Here is a 17,681-nt window from a genome sequence, read left to right on the forward strand (position 1 = left end):
GTTAAATCATAAAATTAGGTTAAATCAAAGCAACTTCTGTTTGGCCATTTTGTGCTAATTGTTTAAATAAACTTATCTCTTCAGACACAGGACTGGAAACCAGCTTAATTTTTCCCATCTCCTGGGCTATACATAAATGAAGACATCTGCTGCACATCTCATAGTAATGAAAATAGAAGGCACCTACAAAAATAAAGCGCCCACATGCTACCATTGTATTGAGTACCTCGTGGGGTCATCACAATGAGCTTTAGAGCGAACTTCCATGTCTACCCTTCCTCTTAACCACTATTTATGTTTTAGTTTTACTTTTGGGGGACTTATTTAACAATTTCCCATTCCTTGTCCCCATACGAAAAGGACAGTCCTACCCCATCAGCCTGTGGCTTCAGGCAAACAACAGCAGCTCCGAGGCTGTCATGAAAGCCATCACTTCTTCCTGGCAGTGTTGGCCTGAGAAGAGCTGTAGCATTTATAATGGCCCAGCACACAGTGGGTGCCGGAAATTCTGTATTTATTATCACTATTAACTTGTTTCCTAGAATGTGGAGATGAGTTACTGTGTGTTTGGCCAGTCTGTTCCTTTCTGAGAGCAGTGTCTCTCATCTCCAGAGATATTCATCTCGGGTGTTCATTCTCAATTTGGTAAAGGACCGCCATGCACAATTGCGTCATCCTTCCTTTACATTCTTTCCAGTTTTTTATCTTCAGTCGTTGACAGTCAGTCGTGTTCTCTGGGCTACTCTTAGTAATTTCTAATATGTCATAATAGGTTGTCTCTTAGATCAGAAGTGATTTTTTGTCACCTCTTATAAAATTTTGATTACAGATTTGATAGTCATTTTACCTTATATATATAAATATTTTTCACATGCACACATCATTTTATAAGAACTCTTGAAGATAAAGGCCCACTGAAAGCGTTGGTGGTCTCAGCCCATTGAACTGGACAAGAACTGGCCCAGGTTGCTGGAAACAAGTAAAGCAACCATTACAATGTGCCTTGTGTTATCTTGTAAAGTAGCCAGTGAAGGTTAAGTTTCAGCATTCAGTGCTCAGGTGTTCAAATGCCGCAGCCTTCAGCTTCATGGAAAAAGGAAACGAAAAATAACAAAAAGCAAGTGACCAAGAGCAGTCAGGGCAGGGAGACCTGATCAAACAAGTTCCTCAGTTTCTAATTCAGTCTCTCCCACAAAGAGATGGAACTTTACAAGGCAGATCCATAGCTCTGTCCCACCGGACGTTGGGTCCACTGCCCTGTGGCCATCCCACCTCCCCACAAATACTGTTTTTTGTTTTTTGTTTTATCCTTGGTTCATCCCATCTGCTGCCTCCTCGTCCTGAGCCCTCATCGCTCTGCACACCCCGCTCTGATCCCCGTGTCTGCTTTTCTGAGCACACTCATGCCCCCCCCCGCATGTCCTGCCTGTTCCTACTGGTTCCCTCTGCCTTGCTTAAAATGTGCCAGTTTTTCAAAGCCTAGTTGAAGCTTTCTTCCAATTTCTTTGGTCTTCTCTAAACCTCTATTGTATGTTTAAACAATACCATCTAAGAGATCAAGAAGAACAGAAGTATGAATGATATTCTAGCTTATATATTACAAATGTGGTTTTTCCTTTGGGGCTTTTAAGATGATCTCAGAAGATTTCAATAGCAAATTCACTTAAGCTGAATATCTGTGAAGAAACTGATACGTAAAACTGATTTTTTATTTTTTGCAGGGGTGGTAGTTGAGAACAAACTGTACAAGTTGTATTTTATTTTTATTTAGAGACAGGGTTTCGTTATATTGCCCAGGCTGGTCTCAAATTCCTGGGCTGAAGTGAACCTCCCACCTCAGCCTCCCCGTTAGCTGGGATTACAGGCAAGAGCCATAGGCTAGGGCAGTGGCTTTCAGACTTTTCCTCAACCACAATAAGAAATATCTTCTAAACAATGTTAACAGAAAAACCAAACTCTCTAAAGTATTTTAAAGAAGTTGACTCTGAGCTGATATGAGTGACTGCAGGCCAGGAAACCCACCCACTCTCAAGGAGTTCTGAGAAAGTGCACCCTGGGTGGTCGGATTATGGTTTGGTTTCATACATTTTAGGGAGGCGGGGGTTACAGGCAAAGACATCAGTAAGTACATGGAAGTTATACATTGATTTGGCCAGAAAGGCATGATATCTTGAAGTGGGGGCTTACAGATTGTAGGTGGATTCAGAGATTCTTTATTTGCAGTTGGTTAAAGGAGTTGGGCTCTATCTAAATACTGGAGTCAGCAGAAGGGAATGTCTAAGTTGAGGATGCTGTGCAGCAAGACTGATGGCCTGCAGCATGACTGTCCCTTGCCATGCATGGCCTTTGGTCTTGTTTGTACTTTGGTTTCTTACTGCCTCAGACTGTGTCGTCAGCCTTATCACTTTTAGAGGAATACTGGTCACTTAAGCTTAAACTCCAGCAAGCAGTGGGCATAATAAGGGGCGTCTCACCTTTCTTCCCATCGTGGCCGGAAATTCCATTGTTAAGGTTTTCCTAGGGCCCCCTTGGCCAAGAGGGGGTTCATTCTGTTGCTGGGGGCCTTAGGATTTTTTTTTTTTTTTTTTGAGACGGAGTCTCACTCAGCTGCCCAGGCTGGAGTGCAGTGGCACGATCTTGGCTCACTGCAACCATCGTTTCCTGGGTTCAAGCAATTCTCCCATCTCAACCTCTTGAGTAGCTGGGATTACAGGCACCCGCCATCATGCCCAGCTAATTTTTGTATTTTTTAGTAGACACAGGGATTCCCCATGTTGGCCAGGCAGGTCTTGAACTCCCAGCTTCAGGTGATCTGCCCTCCTTGGCCTCCCAAAGTGCTGGGATTACAGGCGAGAGCCACCATGGCCCGGCCAGGATTTTATTTTTAGCAATGACAGCAATGACCCACCACATGTATCCATTTAACAGAAACATAACTTTCGCAAAGCAAAATCTACTTTTACTGCAGGCACCACACTGTGATCATTTTTATTCCACTTCGTTTCCAAAGTGCTAGGCCTACTACATTAATGTTATGGGTCACTGATGGGTTGTAGATATCAGCATGTCTGCATTATCAATAACTGCCACCATAAACGTAATACAAGTGACCGTGTTATCTGCTGAACTGTAATCTTACCTCATTCAAGTTTCAAGTGAGAGGGTGGGGAGGGACAGATGTATACATATACACACATACGCACTCAGATCATAGTGAGGTTATACTCATAATTTGTTACATGAATAGGGATCCTATCATGTAACTCTTGCTCACTTGACCCATTTGGCCATAAACACTTGAAATCTGTAAACTCAGATCTCATGTTAAATAAATGAAGATTGAACTTACTGTAAAATAGTGTATTAGCAGTAGGTAGTAGGTGCCTATATGGGTCCATGCCCTATATGCTTGTATGCCTGTATGAGTAGAACTCAACGGCTATCCTTTATAATAAACACTTCTTAATCATTTACCAAATGACCTCACCATTTGATGCTTTGTTTCTACCTTTCCAACCAATAACCTCATTCTGTGAGCGATGGGAATCCTCTCAGAAATGTTAATCTACAATTTTAGAATGCCCTGCGTATTTAATGGAATCCGAAAAGTTATTGAACTAGGTTATTGAATTTCACATTACCCAGGTGTGATGGTTAATTTATGTGTCAACTTGACTGGGCTAAGGGATGCTCAGGTTATCTGGTTAAACGTTATTGCTGGGTGTGCCTGTGAGGTATTTCCAGATGAGCTGAGCATTTGAATCAGTGGACTCAGTAAAGTGAATTGCATGTGCGCACGGGCACGGTCTCACTCTCTTGCATGTGCTTTCTCTCTCTCTGTCTCTGCCTGACTGCTTGAGCTGGGACATTGGTTTTCTGTAGACATACGGAAAGGGAGGTGTACCCGTATAAATAGAAATCATTTTAAAATTACAAAATTATTGTATACAACTTTATGCAATTAGAACTGAAAATATAATTGAAATTGCTTCCTGTAAAAATAGCAAACGTGGAAAGAAATTTAAAGTATGAAATGACTGAAAAAAATTATATGAGCATCTCCATTTTTACTGAAAAGATACTTAATAAAATTTAACAGCCATTCTTTTTTTTTTTTTTTTTTTTGAGGCACAGTCTCACTCTGTCGCCCAGGCTGGAGTGCAGTGGTGTGATCTCAGCTCACTGCAAGCTCCGCCTCCCAGGTTCAGGCCATTCTCCTGCCTCAGCCTCCCAGGTAGCTGGGACTACAGGCGCCCGCCACCACGCCCGGCTAATTGTAGAGATGGGGTTTCACCGTGTTAGCCAGGATGGTCTCGATCTCCTGATCTCGTGATCCACCAGCCCTCGGCCTCCCAAAGTGCTGGGATTACAGGCGTGAGCCACTGCGCCCAGCCTTAACAGCCATTCTTAATAATGACAGACACTAGAACTAGAATGAAATTTCCTTGTCACAGTAAAAACTATGTGTCAAATACTAAAAACACATTGCTTTAGAGAGTAAAACCATAAAGAAAACTAGATTACTTACTGTCATCACACTTGAGCCAATCCTTGCCAATAACACATGAAAACAAAATATATGTGTGTGCACGTATGTGTATATATGTATATTATATAAATCCATACATGTATATTAGAATTTTACATTATATTTCTATTAAAATAAGCCAAACAAGGAATTTACCACACTGATAAGAAAAAATTTTTTCTGATGGAATAAAAGGCCTGAATAAAATGATAGACATTTTACACTGGAATGAGTAAAAACGTCCACTTACCTTATATAAATTTAATGTAGTTTCTAACTCCCAAAGGAGTAGGATTGGCTGTGCATTTAGGATTTTACAGGTTAACTCTAAAGTTTATCTAAAGAGGTATGAGGAGCTAATAATTTTTTTAAAAGACAGATTGATGAGATAGAACAGCCTTGTTAGATATCAAAGTATATAAATTTGGCAACTAAGATTCTTGGGGAATAATAGACAAACAATGAAACAGTAGAAAGACACACATCTCAGCATACAGGAAATTTTAGTGTACTAAAGAAGATATTTCAGACCAGTGGAGAAAAAAATTATTTGAGAAAAATCAATTGGGAAATTGAGTTCATTCATCTGAAGGGGGATTAAAGAACACTGCTTTATACGTTACTGCCAAAAACATTCCACACAGATTACATTCTTAAATACATTTTAATGGATACATGAAATTAATAGAGTCAAACAGCTTCCTGGGTGCCTGCTCTCTGCCTGTGCTTTGTTAGTCAGGGGAGATAATGAGGGAACAGACGAAACACCACGATCCTAATAGAATGTGTGCAGTTCAGAGAGCGGGGAGAGAGCCTGGATCTCAGATTCGCCTCCGATGCACACAGTACGTTGCACGATTGCCATGGTGGCTTTTACAACGTTCTGAAGGCTGTAGAAAAACATTGCAAGGGCCAGGCGCGGTGGCTCACGCCTGTAATCCCAGCACTTTGGGAGGCTGAGGCGGGGGGATCATGTGAGGTCGGGAGTTCGAGACCAGCCTGACCAAAATGGAGAAACCCCTTCTCTACTAAAAATACAATATTAACCGGGTGTGGTGGCACATGCCTGTAATCCCAGCTACTCAGGAGGCTGAGGCAGGAGAATCACTTGCGCCCGGGAGGCAGAGGTTGCGGCGAGCCAAGATCGTGCCACTGCACTCCAGCCTGGGCGACAAGAGTCAAACTCCATCCAAAAAAAAAAGAAAGAAAAAGAAAAACACTGCAAGAACACACTAGGTGGTAATTTGTCCTGGTTGACAAGGCAAAATGATCATCTTGATTTACATGTTTAGTACAAGTGGAGAATTTCCTCATATATATTATCTATTAATGTTTAGGGGTTGCATCTACTTTATTGTTCTTTTTTAAGGATGTAATCATATAAGTAGAATATTTTACAGCTCAAAACTGGAAGAGCTTAATAATAAATGTGAGACAAATAATCCACAGACCCTATCTTAGTAAAGAAAGTCATCATCCTCAGATGCCTTTAGAAAAGACTCTTTTCATCTAGCATAATAGTATACTATTAACAAGTTTATCTAGTTTAATCTAGGCATAACATGTGAAAATGTCATTTTTCCAATGATAGAAACAGAATTGTATTGTTTTCACCAAGAAACAAACATGTTTCAGTAAAAAAGAGAAAATCGAACTGCTTTCCTTTAAGTACCTATAAAAATTTTAACATAAGATTATAAGTAAAATGAGGCTTTTTAAGCTTCTAGAAATCACAGATTAAGATATTTAAAATAAAAATGTAACTGTTGGTCTCAGGTTCTCAACTGAGTCTTCATTTTCTTATTACATTTGTCCTTTATATTTCCAAAAGTTCTTCAGAACTAAAAATGTGTACTAAATAAGGACCAGCTTCAGATTCATTGGTGTCTATAGGTTTCCTAGTAATACAGCCATTAAAAATAAATTCCAAAGCCAGAATGAACAATGACTTCATCAAGGCCCCTCTGAGTGAGAGACTAGCTTTGTAATGTAGTGAAATTCCAGGCATGCCAGGTTTTTCTGCGTAGTATGGGAAGCCACCCCTGAGTCTGTTCACATGCGTTCACCCCATCACCCCTTCCATACTTGGATGTGTATGGAACTCTGAGGTTTGAATTTTAGAAACTGGAAATCTTACAAAGCAAAATGTGTGGCAATTAATAAGATTGACTATGGCAAATTCTTAATGATCTGGAGAACAACAGTTTTTAAGTCTGGGAATAACATGTGAAACCAGCAGCTACATTTCTAAGTGGCATCTCCATCATCACTGTTGGTGAACGTTAAACTATTGCAAATTCATTTTATTTTTAACCTAAAAAAACTGAAATCACAAATTACTAGGAGAAATCAATCACATGACGCACTCCAAAGTTAAAGGTGCGTCAGCATCAGCTCCCCTGACTCGTCTGTCAGTGGCTGATTCTCCACTCCCACCCACCAGCCAACTCGATTCTGCACTCCAGTGCTTTTCAGTCTTCTAGACTCTGCTGAACTAGGAGAGAAATTTGGGGCTTCAACAAAGTCAGTGCCGACTTTTTAAACTTACCTTACCAAGTTAGAGGAAAAAACAAAACACCACGCACCATCAGAATCATTGTGTAAAAGAAAGATCATTTTAACACCAGAAAAGAAAAAAGTACCTGACCGCACACTAAAGGATATTCCTTTCACACTGCAGACATTTGGCCTTACACATATTTCACTCCCCTAAATTTATTCTTTCTTTCTTGGCTGGCAGATAGGTGAAAACTTGTTTCCTATACTTGGGAACCATTGGTTTCGATCAAAGATAAGCTGCCTTTAGGGAAAGAGAAGTCTAATCAATAGAAACGAGGGCAAGGAGGGATAATAGTTTGATATTTTTAGACATAGCTGATTAGGAAGTGTTTGTTTCCTTATATGTTTTAGGATCTCACCAAGAGGGATATGTTTTTAATACTCAGGATGAGATTAGCCCAAGCCATTCTGTTTTTATAAATTAGTCTATTTTGCTTGTCAAACTTTGTTCCTACATTTTTACTCCTCTACTACAGGGAGAGTTAGTGAAGTCTTTTCTTTAGTTTTCATGCACCTTTTGGGTGTGTTGACGAGTGAAAAGGGACCCTCTTTCTGTGAAGAGGAATGCTTGCATACACTGCAGGTTTCTTTTCACAAAGTTGTGTTGCTCTAAGATGTCACTGACACATTCCTAACAAAACCCAACCACAGCAGTGATGTCGTGCTACAATGTAGATCCTTTCAGCTATATTGAAGTCTTGTGGTAAGAATTGAAAAGGTCAGATGTTGAGTTCTGTACCCTTAGGTAAGTGTCAGAGAATAAAAATTCACTCAGAAATGCCTGTGTCAGAGAGGGTGTTTGAGTTGTCTGGGGATGATACAGTAGTCCTGAACACTTATTCATTCAGGTTTTGAGGAACGCAGATCAAAGAGGCCTGGAAAGGTCACTCGGGCTGTTCTACTAATACCTAGCACCGGTGTGTACAGAAAGTCCTCAGTGTTGCCCAGAATGCAGCGGCTGGGCCTGACTGCCTTTGATCCTTATCTAGAAACTCTGCTAGCACATGTCATATGATTGAGGTGTAGGGTCTTTTATTGCTGCAATTAAAACTTCTCAAGTGCATTATATTATCTCCATCCCAGCTAAAAGTCCCGGACATTGTTTAGAAAGTGGGGTGAGTGATTTGTCAGATGCTGGGGCGGCTTTAGGGGCTGCTGGCTCCCACACCCTCCGGCACAAGATTTCTCTGACTTTTTTCATTTACATCTCACCAAACAGCATAATGGTCTTAAAGTTTGCTTAGTCCTTTGACTTCCTTTATCACATAGAGATGGCAAACATTCTGTTGCTAACTTGAAGTGGCTCCGAGCAGCAGGACGGGAGGATATTAAACCAGTAAAAGCTTATCAACTGATTCATTGATATGCTGTAAATTCCAGGCTTTTCATTTTGCTTTTGAGGGCGGCCATAAGTCAACACATTAGTAAGCAATTTGCTGACATCAAGATGGATCACTTAGAAAGCCCTCCTGGGTAGACAGAGTTCACCTGGGTGCTTTTGTTAGTATATTTTTTTAAAATGTTTAGCCAGCTTGTTACTTGTAAATGACCAGTAATTGTTTTACATATCAATAACTCAAACTCTTACTTAGTTTATCAAGTATCTGATATGTGAGGCTTAAAAGGAAAAATTACATTAAGACATTCATTCTTTGTAAAACTGAAAATGTTTAGGTATTTTGTCTGTTTCTGTAAAATTCATAATATCAACCACTTGTTTAAAAACTAGAAGTCAGTTGTCATTTGTTTTTGACAGTTCTTGCCCTTTCAGTTACTAAGGTCATCTAACCCACATAAAAAGTGAGGGAGTAAATAAAGGAATAAAGAAAGCTGCACAGAGAAGAATTTGACAATTAAAAATATTTAATAGTAGCTACCCATAGGGTATTACTTTGAATTAACTATAATAGTTAATAAATGTTGATTTGACTTTTAAAAGTACCACCCTTGCTAACTTTTGAATACTCAAAGCTATAAGAATATTCATCCCAGTTCACTTTTTAAATTTGTCATAAATGTCTATGGAAGGACTTTCAGTATATTTATTAATAAGCTAATGTCAATGTTATGATTATAAGCTAAAGTTGATGTTTTACTGAACTTTGACACTGGAAGTAACTTGAAAATCATTTCAGGCAGGCAGTGTTTTTTCTCATTTCCCCCAAAAAGGATTTCTACTGCACTCCTTTGGAATATGTACATTTGAGGCATATATTTGCTCTCATTTCTCATCTGTTACAAACCTAAAGTCAAAATTTCTTGAATGCTAAGGGCCTTACAAAGATGAATTGGTGCTTCCCTGAATCTAAGGCACTCATTCAAGGAGATAAGCAATGCACACAGGAGAAAGCTAACACTGGGCAGCTGATGTGTATGGAATGAAAGGAGCAGCAGCGCCCTGTGAGAGCTCAGAGAAGAGAGGTCACCTCCAGCCCAGGTACCTGGGACACATGGATCCCACCAGTCATTCATATGCAGTCAAGGAAACAGAAAAATCTAACAGTGATTCAATTGAACTGAGTCAACAAGTTTGGCCGGACCATAAGATTCACACAGGAAAGGAAGGAACAAGAAGGAAGGAGGGTGGCCCATGGGGAGTGACCTGGCAGTGTTCCCAGAGGACAGAGGCTGTCAAAGGGAGGCAGGTGGAGCCGGGCTCCAGTGACTTGCACTTGTGGGTCTTGCCACCCTGCTTCCCTCTGCCTCTGTGTCCTCACTCCTTCCTTCCCAGGTCCCCGTCCCACTGGCTGCATCTGTCCAGAGCCCCTTGTAGGCTGACTTCCCAAGAAGCCTGGCGATCCCTCCCTCACTCCGTGTCTCCCGGAGTCCAGTGCCACAGCAGCAAGCATTCCATCGTCAGCGGGGCTTTTCTTGCTACACGGGAGCTCTTTGTTAAAGGAACCAGTGTTTATCATCCAGACCATCGGGCTAGCACAGTGCTTGTTCTATGGCAGCTGAGCAATTCCCCAACTCTTTTCACCCCAGCCCCTTTAGAAATTGTTGTCATTCACCGTGCAGATCCTGTAAATGGTAAATTTAATTTAAAATTATTTACTTTAGATTGATTAAAATGCATACTAATAGTCTTTAGCCACCATTACATATAAAGGGAATTGTTTTTCTCATTGAGGAAATGCTTTAATTCCTCTTAAATTAAGGAAGAAAAAAGTATGAATTGTTAATAAGTGTAAAAATGATATTTGGTTACATAGGGTAAGTGGATAGTAAAATAGAAATTAGATTTAACTGCATTAAAAGTCTATGTGAACTGCTTTCATGGACTGGCACTTGGGAGTTGTGTACTTTGCGAGCCTTCATTGTGAAGGGTGTGCTGAAAAGCACCTCTGGGCAGACACAGGTGCAAGGGCCCAGGTGTGAGCACCCAGCCTGCGCACCTGTCCAGGTGCATGTGGAGGCCGCTTGGGTGGTTCCCGCCTGCTGCAGGGCACCCTTCCTGCAGGGAGCTGGGGAGAGACAAATAATAAAATATTTTGTTACAATTTTCAAGAATAAGTGCCAGGAAGAAAAATGCAAAGAGAGGAAGGGGAGAGAGAGTGAAGTGAGGGGTGAGATGTTTGAAATAAGGTGGAAATGTCTGAGAAGGTGCACCCTGAACCCAAATGGAGGAACCGTGCTGTTCCCTGGAACCTCTGTCCAGGCAGAGGGCAGCACGGCTTAGCATGTGGGAGGGGCAGGCCGGCAGAGTGTGAGCCGCTGGGCACAGGTGACCCTTCCAGGACCCAGACCCCTGTGAGGCCCTGAGCTGGGTGCTGAGCAGATAGGTCATTTTCAAGAGGGCAACCCGCAGCCACGTGAACACTGGAAACTAACCTCAGAGCCCCGGGGGTGCGAGGTCAGCAGCTGGGACCCAGACCAAAGAGGGTGAAGAGGGCAGGGCTGGGGACTCCCAGGGAGAAAGGGCCATGGCTGGGCCCCTCCAGCACAGGCGCTTCCTGGGAGCCTCTGCAGGGCGTGCCCATGGAGGGGAGGCCCAAATTAACCAGATGAGACGTGCAGTTGGGGCTGCAGCACGTGGGGCTTGGGGACTCTGTTCCAGGTGACAGGAGGGCGGTGGTCATGGCCTAGTGCCATGAAAATGAAACACAGATCCCTGTTTAAAAGAAAGAAAACACGGGAAAGTGCCATCCAAGTACTGAAAGTATAAAGCTGTATGTACTTCTGTGGCCTCTCTCTCCAGTGTCATGTAGTGTTTTTTATTTGCTGTTTATTTAATGTTATTCTAAGAAAAAATTAAATTATAAATTTTATGACTTTCACAGTGCATCTTTACACCAGAATGTCAGTTTTAAGTGCAAATATTAGAGCATTTAATTCATACATGGAATCACCAAAAGTACACAATTCGTATTTCCCACCCCCTAGTGCACACACATATCCTTTGCAGAAGAGCTGGATGCTAAGCACGGCTGGCTCTACTGTTTTGACTTTGGCTCTTGATACACACACATTCTAGTCAGGCCCTGCCTTCAGCTCACTGAGGAGTCAGGTCTGCAAGGGGGGCCCTGCGTTTCACATCCCCTGGAAAGCAGGTCCAGGGAAGTGACTTGCCTAAGAGAGGATGTGGCGCAGGATGTCACTGTCAGAATTCGAAGAGAAAAGAGAACACGTGGGACAGAGGCAACAGCTTGAAGCAACAAAGGCTAAGAATTTTCCAGATCTGAAGAAGATACAAGCCACAGATTTAAGAAGCCCAAGGAAGCCGAATATGATTTTGTTTAAGTGTCTAGTGAGCCTGCAGAACACAAGGCACTGAGTCATCTTGGAAGTAGCCAGAACGAGGATAGACAATGGCAAACCCTGGGACCTGCAGATTTCCCAGTGGGAACGGCAGAAGGTGAGATGACATCTCCGTGTGTCAGAAGAGACCTAACCGTCAGCCTAGACTTCCATATGAACCAAATGAAAATTACATTCAAGAAGAGAGGCAAAAGAAAAGCCAGACAAAAAGTGTGCCACTAGACTGTCTTCATTAAAGGAAATTCTAAAGGATGCCTTACATGAGGAAGGAAAATGGCCCCAGACGGGAAATATGAGATGTCAGTGGTAAAAATGTGAGTATATCTAATAGACATTGATTCCACCAAACAAGAAAAATCATGTCTCAGGTTAAAAGAGAGAGAGAGAGCTTATGACAAAAATAACATAAAGCAGGAGAAGAAAATTAAGTACGCTCAGATCCTTGTATTGGTTCAAGGGATAAAAATTCCAATTTAGACCTTAATAATGTAAGTATGCACTTCTAGGGCAATAGCTAAAAGAATAGAAACAGAGTTTTAACCTTCAAAACAGTAAAGAGAATGAATAGAAAACTTTAATTGAAAAGAGCAAAAATTAAGAAACCAATGGCAGGGCAGATGGAAGACACGGAGCAGGATGGGTGCGCCGTTTGTCTGTCAGTAACAACACAAAGCGGGCTGAGTGCTCCAGCGCCAATCAGATTATGTACGTGTTACTCAGAAGAGATGCCTGAAAACGTAAGAACAGTGTGTGTGTGAGTGTGTTAACATATTATACGTACTATAATATCTGATACCTGACAAAAGAGATTTGAAAGCAAAGGCATCATTAGAGATAACGGTGTAGAACACCACACTGAGCAACTGTAGCACATATTTTCTTTCAAAGTACAAATATATCATTATAAAAACTGACCATATACTTGTCCATGATGCAGATTTCATCATAGATTGAGACATTTATGTTTTATAATTTCAGCTTTTAGATTCGGGGGTGCCTGTGCAGGTTTGTTACTGGGTGTATTGCAGGATGCCAATGTTTGCGGTACAGATGATCCCGTCACCCAGCTCATGAGCACAGTACCCAAAAGTTAGTTTTTCAGCCCTTGTGTCCCTCCCTAGTCGTCCCAGCATCTCGTGTTACCATGTTTATGTCCACGTACTTTAAGAAACTTAAGTCGTGTAGAGTATATTCCCTGACCACAGTGCAGCTGAGGCTAGAAATAAATTTTTTTTAAAAAAAATAGAGCTATCTCACGTTTGGAAATAAACAGTTCTAAATAACCTATTAATCGAAGACAAAATTATAATGGAAATTAGAAGAAATTTCAATTGAATAGCAAAAGTACATATCAAAACTTGTGGAATGGAATATTTCATCAAAACTTGTGGAAAGGAATATTTGTGTCTGCCTTGCTAGGTTTTCTTCTGTGGAATCAAACATCTGAGTGTGGAATTAGTTTGTGATTCTTATGTATATTAACATATCCTAAGCATTTATTTGCTTTCTTGCTATATTACACCAGTTACCATTAAGACTGGAGCACTAAGTGTTAAGGGCCACCCTCCCTGAGATTTATTTGGTATATATGCGAAATTGACAAGTCTATTTTGTTCAACAAGCGCCTACTATGGTCATGTACTGAGCTCTTGAGAGGGTTTAAAGGCAGGATGTAATGACAGATGCAAAACCTTTAAAAACCCTGGATGGTATTATCAGTGTTAAGAACAACACTCCTGGCCCCAGGAACTGAAGTTCTAATAAAGGAGATAGGACCTGTATGCCACAGTGACTGAGGCAGAAGGAGGCAATAGGTGACATCAGTATTGGACCTCAGAGTCTTTGTCATCAATAGGGCCACTTAGGAGTCGCCCAGCACAGTTGTTCAGAGCATATGAGCTCTATTTCCATCTAAAGTGTTTGAAGGAAAATGTACTTTAAAAAGTCCTAATGATGCTGTCTTTGGAAGTTTATCTTGAGCTAAGTAACTCATTTATGTAACATCAGGACAGCTGGGATTGCTCCAGGCATCCTGTAGAGAGAGAGATGCACTCACGTATGATAGAATATATGCACACACAGGTGATACTGTAACATAAATGCATATAGATGTACGTATGTATTTATACGTGGCCCGCACACTTACTCTGTTCCTCTCTCAAGTGGCTTCTGAAAGCGCACTCACAGCGACACCCGTGCTTGGAGTTGGGAGGTGATACCTCCAGGAATGATAACTAACGCTGTGTTAAATAACTTTGCATATTTAAAAAATGTGATCGGTAACTTCTATGACCATGGTTCTTAAACCTGAATGGGCCTCAGAATCACCTGGAGGGCTTGTAAAACAGATCGCAGGGCTTACCCTGCGGCCCACCCAGACTGTGGCCTCGGCAGGCCCGGGGCGAAGGCTGAAGCTCCGCTTTTCTCACAGATTCCCAGGAGCTGAGGCTGCGAGTCTGGGCCCCACTTTGAGAATAAACACCCAGATCATATCGATCATTTCATTCAATTGATCAGTCATTCCAAATAGTACTTTTATGTTCAAAACTAATTTCAGAACATACCTCACAACTTGAAACACTTTGCAAGGTCTGGACTAGAATGTGACCCTTTTTCTGAGGTATAATTTTGAAGGAAGAAAAGATCTTGCTTTTCAGGCCTACGTGGAAAGTATCTCACACTTAAAAACAATTTACAGAAAACCTGAATTACAAAGCATCAATTGGAGGTAACTGTGTATATTTCCAAGTAATTTTTCCTTTTACAATGTATAGAGAACTCTTCTACTTTCAATAATTTATTTAGATATTATTAGATATTTGAAAGGCCAAGGAACAAAGAAAATTAAAATTAAACCCTTAGGAAACATTACCGATTGAAGACCCTAAATTAAGATACAGCTGCTTGGCAATTATAATTACATTCAGAGTGAAAGAGAATTTGACTCATAAATAGAAAAGCAGCTTCCACCGGGCTTCCAAGTACGGCTAATCCCAAAACACAGGTGCCTGGAAGATCCTCAGCCACCCCCTTCATTCAAACCCCAACCCTTGTGGACTGCCTGCTGTGTTCACAGAATGTTCTTTACTCAAAAGGACCTCTCATCCTTAAAGCCAATACTCATTCTTCTGACATCCCAGGGACAAAGGCAGCTCATAGTCTCCACAGCACTCGACCCTGCGCTGTCTCACGATCTTTTCGCAGAAGGGAGAGAATTGGAAGAGAACTCCATGTCCCCAAAGGCACCTTCAGAAGTCTGGTGATTTAAATACACACTACATTCTGCCAGGTTGCTCCACATTAATTAAAAAAAAGAAAAAACGAACATGAGGTCTCCAGTAGACTAGAGTATTTGAAACCTGGACAGTCATGGACCATCCAAAATGCATTTTCCCCATCACATATCTAAATGTGTGAGATCTCCACAGGCCTTGTTCATTTCATCCTTCTTTGTGCTTCAGGCCCGATTCCATGAAGCAGATGTAACTGCTGAATCAGGGCACTTCTAACTGCTGGACAAATAACCCCCGGAATTTCAGTGACTAAAAGCCGGAGCTTCGGTCTCATAGGACAGTTCAGGTATCCTGGCTTGCAGGCAACATGCCAGCCTGTGGGGCTCGGAAACTGTCTCCCTCTGTCCTTTATCTGCCGCCCCCTGGGCCTGGAGAACACCCAGAAGAGACACGAGCCACGTCCATCTGGAAGAATTACTTCACGTGGCCCCACCTGGGCATGAGGGAATGGGAGATGTCATCTCTGGGTGAGCCACAGCTCTGCACTTGAAAGGACAAGCAAGAGGGCAGGAAGCGTGGCTGACAGTCACCATTGGCACAACCTTTTACACACCTTATTCTCCTTTGCTTTACACTCATCTTCACACATCCTAAAAAGGAGCTGCTGGTGTGGCCCTGAATGAGCTACCTCCCGGTGCCTCAGATGACACCGGTGGCCGCTCTGTAATGACTCAGACCTTTATAGTGTAGGATGGCTTGAGCCCGGGAGGCCGAGGCTGAGTGAGCATTGATGGCCCCAAGCACTCCAGTTTGGGTGACAGAGCGAGATGCTGTCTCCACCAAACCAAACAAAAATACCAAAAAAAAAGTACTGTATTCAATTAATAAATGTTGAAGTGATAATATTTTGGATATGGTGGGTCAGATACAATACTAAAATTAATTTTGCCTTTTAAAAAACTTAATGTGACTGCCAGAAATTTTAAAATTACATACATAGCTCACAGTATGTTTCCATGGGACAGAGCTGATCCTGTGAAATTTGAATTTTTCTCTCAACTTTTAATTTCAAATGTGTTCCTGCTAATGGTCAAAGCTCACAACCAAGAAAACAGCAGGGGAGGGAAACAATATACCCTTTTCCCCTACCCTCCTAAATTCTTCAGCTGGAGCCCTGTAAGTTAAGCTTAACGAGAAAATTACATGGATTTACTTAGTAAGTCCCATGTGATATGGAAGCCTTCCTAAGGCAGTGGAGACCCGAAGAGACAGCGGAGACCCGAAGAGACAGCGGAGACCTGAAGAGACAGCGGAGACCTGAAGAGACAGTAACGCCTGAGCGCTTTCTATGCTAGGTTGGATGAGGACACGGAGTCGTGGGGAAGCGTGATAGGACAAGGGGAGTGAGCTGAGGGTGGTTGGTGGGAACCACGGCAAGGCCTGTGTGCTGTCTCCTCCCGGCTCCCTCCATCTTTGGAGACGAGGGTGCCTCTCACAGGAGGGTCCTATGACCCACTTTGGGGGTGGGGAGAGGTCAGACGGTCCCTCCTGCAGCTGTCATTTCCCAAACTCCTTTGGGAAGGAACGTTTTTTCCTTAAAATATTCAGTATGCCAAGGTGCCGTATTTTGGGGTAGTGTATTCTGAACTCCATCAGATAGGGGTTCTTGTGGTAATCTGTCCAGATAGATTATCTGGATTTATAGTTAAGTAAAATAGACATATATCTATTTCCCTAAAAAGTATTATTGGAAGACAGAGACGAGGAAGGTTACCAAAATAGGTGGTCAGGCTCGAGAGCGCTTCCCTGCAACCTCCACCGAGCTCGGGTGTGAGCTTGTCCCTCCCTCTGTCCTCCTCAGTTCACAGAAATCAGCCACCGCATCCTGTGCTCATACAACACCAACATTGAAGAGCTCTTTGCAGAAATCGATCAGTGCTTGGCCATAAATCGAAGTGTTCTTCAGCAGTTGGAAGAAAAATGTGGCCATGAAATCACAGAAGAGGAATGGGAGAAAATCCAAGTGCAGGTAGGCTTGGCTGGCGGCCTGGCAACCAGCAGACTCAGCTGCAGCTGCAGAGGCTGTGGGGAGTGGCATGTGGGGGGAGGTCGAGGACCCACTTTGGGGAGCCTAGGAGTGTCAGGCCCGGGGTAACCGCTGCCCTAGCTGCCCCTGCACCTGTGGTAGGACTTTCATCATGGGCTTTAGGGTGACGGCAAAGGTCCCTTCAGTTTGAAATTCTGGAAGTTCCTGTTGGATGATGCCATTTTGTGAACCGTGAGGACAACGACAGGAACAGATCGCCTTCCCAGAAGGTTTCCTGAAAGTTCCAGCCTGAAAACGACCTTGAGATGACTGAAGTTAAGGCGGGGAAAACTTTAAAAACCATAAAATTAGGAAGTTTGGAAAAGTTTAGCAGTTAGTCAAGTATTTTGAAAAACAGTCCTCGATTGCTTAATTAAAAGGAAATATTAATGGTCAGCATTTTAGAAAGTATTTTTGTTTTAAAATTGCTTATCACAGGTGGGTTACTAACCCTTTCCACAGTTCCCAGGAGTAAGAGTATATATATATAAAATTCATGTGATTTTAACACAGAATG

General features: G+C 42.2%; 1 protein-coding gene across 20 annotated transcripts in view; it reads left to right on the forward strand.

Annotated features, from left to right (window-relative positions):
• Positions 1 to 17,681, forward strand: part of RNF32 (ring finger protein 32) — a 37,717-nt gene that overhangs the window by 19,144 nt on the left and 892 nt on the right. For 12 of the 20 annotated variants that reach the window (XM_054494897.2, XM_063668047.1, XM_054494900.2 and 9 more), the window contains one exon: positions 16,940 to 17,107. In XM_054494897.2, coding sequence (XP_054350872.1) covers positions 16,940 to 17,107 — 168 coding nt within the window. Of the gene's footprint in view, positions 1 to 84; positions 1,589 to 16,939; positions 17,108 to 17,681 lie in introns of those variants that run through there. The other 8 variants (XM_054494917.1, XM_054494914.2, XM_054494916.1 and 5 more) reach the window with 1 other exon arrangement.

Source organism: Pongo pygmaeus, chromosome 6 (assembly GCF_028885625.2).
Source record: "Pongo pygmaeus isolate AG05252 chromosome 6, NHGRI_mPonPyg2-v2.0_pri, whole genome shotgun sequence".
In the NCBI taxonomy this organism is placed as follows: Eukaryota; Metazoa; Chordata; class Mammalia; order Primates; family Hominidae; genus Pongo; species Pongo pygmaeus.